Source organism: Eptatretus burgeri, chromosome 7 (genome assembly GCF_056783735.1).
Source record: "Eptatretus burgeri isolate ZD-2024b chromosome 7, Ebu_testis_v1, whole genome shotgun sequence".
NCBI lineage: Eukaryota > Metazoa > Chordata > Myxini > Myxiniformes > Myxinidae > Eptatretus > Eptatretus burgeri.
In genome coordinates this window covers 42,348,188-42,353,187 of record NC_140967.1, presented here as the reverse complement: position 1 = coordinate 42,353,187, position 5,000 = coordinate 42,348,188, and the positions used below count along the sequence as shown (strand labels likewise).

The following is a 5,000-nucleotide window of genomic DNA, read 5'->3' as shown; positions in this document are numbered from 1 at the left end:
AGGTTGATTAGCGACCCGCCGCCTCACAAAGTTATTCGTGTGCGACGGCCTGCGATTCCAGAGAGTCTGGTGGGAATCCGAGGTTGTTCACCCCGTCGTGGTCTTCGCTCCCCGACCCCGGGTCCGCAACAATATAATACATCATGGTTATATAACTGGTATCATTCCAATTGCACTGGGCCATGGACTAACACCCAGGCTGAAGGCCTGCCAATCTGTGCTGCTCCATAACCCGATGTACATACATGAAGCAAAAACAAGTGTACAGCTTATTTGCATATATAATACATCGTGGTTATATACCTGGATCATTCCAATTACACTAGGCCATGGACTAACATGCAGGTCAGGCCTGAGGCCTGCTGATCTGTGCCGCTTCATGCAATGGCGACGCGTGATATTATTGGAGTGGAGTCATGCCAGCTGTCCATCCAGTGGGTGGACTCAGGGTAGCTGAACACTGACCCACACACAATATATGATATTATTGGAGTGGAGTCATGCCAGCTGTCCAGCCAGTGGGTGGACTCGGGGTAGCTGAACACTGACCCACACACAATATATGATATTATTGGAGTGGAGTCATGCCAGCTGTCCAGCCAGTGGGTGGACTCGGGGTAGCTGAACACTGACCCACGTACAATATGTGATATTTTCGCAGTTTAAAAACAGCAAAGCTCTGTGAAAAAATGATGAAACGCCCTGAAACTCAAAGTTTTTTTTCTGTAACTTACTGTATAATGAATCCAGTTGAAGATGTTAAAGGGTATAGGGAAAAAACGGTCTTAAAAACAACATGGACGGCCTGACAGAGGAAGAGCAAACCTATAGTCCCCTCTGGTGAAACCGGTAGGGGACTAATAAACTCACGATTTTGAATATCATTATCACAGCTGCAACAGTGAGTCAAATGGTATCACTGGTGCGAGAGGTTAACATACTCTTGAGATAAGATGCCGAAAGAAAGAGTGGCTTACCTGCAGAGAGAAGGTAAGTTTAAGAGCTGCATTACTCATGGCCCCAGCAGGAACTGGAATCTCACTTGATCGCAGAATTCGCTTTGACCCCTGTTGCAGAGACACACCGCCACCGTATTATAGGTGGTTTTTATCATTCAGACACTTTTGATGACTTTCCCGTTTTCAGTTTCCCGCCGTGGCAGCTTTTCTTCTGTCCTTGGAGTGACCTGCTTCCAAAGTCAAGTAAACTGTTCCGGATTTGTCTCTGTTGCCATCGATTATTATCAGTCCCAAGATTATTAGCTCCCGTTGGAGTTGGTCCGAAACGGGGGCTTATGGATTTGGTCTTGATTTTTGTGTCCGTGTGTGTGTGTGCGTGCGTGCGTGCGTGCGTCCGCAACCTTATCTCAGACATATATGGACCGATTTTATTCGTGCTTGGCACAAAGCCAACAGACGTTGATAAACATATGCACGTCATTTTTTTTTTTCGACATCAGATCCAATATGGCCGTCTGGCGGCCATTTTAGTTGTAAAAAAAACCTAATGTGGAACACGTCCTCAAACATTTCTGAGACATGCATTTACTGATGTTCAAACTTGGCACCCAGATAACAAATGATGATTCACATATGCACGTCATGTGTTTTTCGACATTGGGTCCAATATGGCCAACTGGTGGCCATTTTGTTACTTAAATGTGTCCCCAACTATTTCTCAGACATGCATGGTCCGATTTTGTTCAAACTTGGCACAAACAGTACACAATGTCATACACATGCCCCTCACTTTATTTTGTGATCTGATCAAAGGTGGCCGACTCATAGACTTGCGGCCATTTTAGTTGAGCATAAATATGGGCTAGCCCTTTAACTCCATACAGCAAAATGACTAAAACAACGGGGGCTATGATATTTTATAGGTTTTTAACTTGTTTTTCCTCATTTTCTCTTTTTTTTTTTCCTACTTCTCTATCAATCCATCAACTCATATCTTTCAATGACAATTATAGAATGTTTAATTTTCCTTCGCTCTCATTTCCAAAGGTTCATCTCCCATACTGCTTCCTCTCCTTTGCTTCCATTCTCTTTCCTTCCTTGATCATCCACAAACCCGTGTCCCATCTACAGTTGCGTTCATACACAGCAGTCTTTCTTTATGCCCTTAACATCCTTCCCGCCATTCCGATTCTGATTAATTTCTGGGCCTGTTACTCTTTTTATCGCAGACAGGTTGGTGTCCTCTGTCGTCTACTGGCTCCTTTCTGGTCTTGCATTCTCTGCCCTTTTCTTTCTCTGTCGTTCTCCTCCCCACCCCCAACATTTCTGCAGGGGACACACAGTCTGCCAGTAACCCATTTCTGGTGTAACTCCCTAAATCCAAGTTCACTGCTCACCTTCACTCACTCGCTCCTCTTTTATTTTACCTGTGCAACCAACTTCCTCAGTCTGTTCAATCCTATTCCACCTTCTACGACTTCAGGTTGGCTGTCCAACACCATCTCTGATCCTCAACTATCCATAGCAATGATATTTTCTAATCTCATTAACCCTCTCCAATCACACCCTTTCCTTTTCATCCCCCCCCCCCAATCCCCTCACCTTTTTAAAAATCATTTTCTGTTCCATTTCTGTTTCATCCGTGTTTCCCTTCCTCCTCTTGCTATGCTTGACCTTGTGTCCAGTTTGTTCACCCCTGTGTCTCCCTCTCCCTCCCCTTGATCCCATTCTTCCTCAAAGTCCCTGTACCTTGCTGTTGTAGTGTTCACTACCCTCACTTTCCAGTGTTCTTCTTGTTTTGTTGCATCATATGTTCTTATCCATTCTGTGTTCCAGCTCTTCCATGACCCTTGACTTCATGTAGAAAACTAATTAAAAGTGCAAAGCCAAATTAAGATGTTTCATCTTTCAACACTCACCAGCTATCTTTCATCAGATCGGACCTCAACAATAAAAGACAAAAACCTGCGAAGTGAACAACACATTCTTCGACTCACCACTATTAATGCCGTGCCAAAAGAGTGGTCCAGGCACTGTACATGCAGTGTCCAAGACCTTTCAAGCCATACCTCTTCTCCCTTCCTTAACAAGATGCAAGTATTTCCCATCACATGATGACCCCCAAATTAGTGCCCATCACACATTGTTCAGATACCTGCAATTTCACAGCAACGACCACAGATGTGAGGTCCTTGCCCAGATCTTTGAGTAAAAGTAGCTGATCCAACGTCAAGGTCAACATCCTAAAAGAAGAGGGAAAGGGGTAAGCATGGAAAAAAAAAATTCAGACACTAGCACGTAGCTCATTTTATTCAAATGTATGGTTAAAATCCTTCATAATGTGCGATGTTAATTTGTTTATTATCTCATTATGTCCTTTCAAATAATTGGAAAGAACAATGAAGGCCCCCAATGTCCTTGAGTTACATGTTGTGCAAGCTCCACCATGAGATCTAGATCAATGCCTGAACAAATTGTGACTTCAAGAGGACAATTATGTATACCTTGGGTAAGAATTTCAAAAGCAATGTACTATAGCAATTTTATTAGTCGTATGACAAACTCAACGGTAATTTCAGTGAACTTCAATGATGATTAAATTTCTTATTCAAGCCTATTGTTTTATATACCCATTAAAAAATGGGTTTTTTGGGGGGGGGGTTTCTTCACCAACCTTCCTGGGGGTTCCCTGAATCCACTGTAGTTAGATTTATTAAAATCCGTTAATTCGTTCTCAAGTTTTAACACGACAAAAGGACAGACAGACAGACAGACAGACAGGGATCCTTTTATAATATAAGATTACAGATGATATATCTGTGGTGTTTGTAGTCGATACAGTTAACTGCAGTTGATTGTAGTAAAAATACAACTGAATGAATTGAGTGACGTTTACACTATTTCACTATACTTTACTGTAGTCAGACTTAAATAACTGTTTAACGATGTGGATTACGTAACCGCTATTCTTGTTGTCAGTACACCTGAGCAATATGAATACAATTGCCTGGAGTAAAATGACGTCCACTATTGTAAAAGTGGAACACTTAATACGTTGGTAGACACTATGGCTCTGGTATGAAAAGTGTGCAAGGGATGTTTTCAACGTGTCTCTCTGTCCATTGTGCATTTGTGGCTTTTTCCTCACCCGTTGCAAACATAACTTTACATCCATCCATCCATTCATCCATCCATCCATTGGGACCATACTCTGTGCAGAGCGTTGGTGCTGTCAAAGCAGTCTCCTTGGCTATTAGGCACAAAACTGGACGGGTCGCAACTCCGCCAAAGGATACCAGCAAGCTGGCACTCATTTTGCCGACCTCCGAAGGATGACAGGCAGAGTCAACCCCACCTGATATTAATTCAACAGCTGAGTGGGATTTCAACTCAGGATCCTAGGATCCCAAGCCCACCAACCAAACCATTAAGCTAGCACCAGGCATTATTTTACATGGTGTTGAGAAAGCAGGTTTTGAAACTGCACTAGCATCTTCGAGACTGAGCCAAAACTGTCGACCAAACTAGCAAATCAAACAGGAACAAATCCACCATTGGGGTGTGTGGAGAAATAGCACCTTCCACAAATCCTTGAAAAAAAAGCTCATGTTATCCCACCCCAACTCGACATTCAGCCTCCCCCTCCCACTTCTATCAGAAAGTGAAAATCCATAAAAAGTGAAGAACCCTCCCCCCAACCCCCCTTCCCCCCACACACACACCCACGTTTCTGCAGGGTGCACATGGTCCACCATCAACCCCCCTCTGATGAAACTCCCAAAATCACAGTTCGCCTCAACTCATTAGTTCCTCCTCTTTCCTGCCTGTGGAACCAACTTCCACTTTCTCTTCTTAAACACAGCTGTTCACCACCATCTCAGATCATTGCCCATCCAAAACCATGATTTTTTTTTTCTACCCCGTTAACTATCCCCAGGCCCACCTCATTCCAAATTTCCAGTTTTTCATTCCCGACTCTGCTTCTGTACATGTTGTCCACCCTGTGCACCCCCCTACTCTTTCCTCTTCACTTCCCTTATT

General features: G+C 43.5%; 1 protein-coding gene across 5 annotated transcripts in view; it reads right to left on the bottom strand.

The window, feature by feature from the left end:
- The window catches only part of LOC147023109 (phosphofurin acidic cluster sorting protein 1-like), a 177,783-nt gene that overhangs the window by 64,304 nt on the left and 108,479 nt on the right, over positions 1 to 5,000 (bottom strand). For 4 of the 5 annotated variants that reach the window (XM_085888184.1, XM_085888187.1, XM_085888185.1 and 1 more), the window contains exons 2-3: positions 3,115 to 3,202; positions 978 to 1,067 (exon numbers count right to left, since the gene is read on the bottom strand). In XM_085888184.1, coding sequence (XP_085744310.1) covers positions 978 to 1,067; positions 3,115 to 3,202 — 178 coding nt within the window. The remainder of the gene's footprint in view (positions 1 to 977; positions 1,068 to 3,114; positions 3,203 to 5,000) is intronic. The other variant, XM_085888188.1, reaches the window with a different exon arrangement.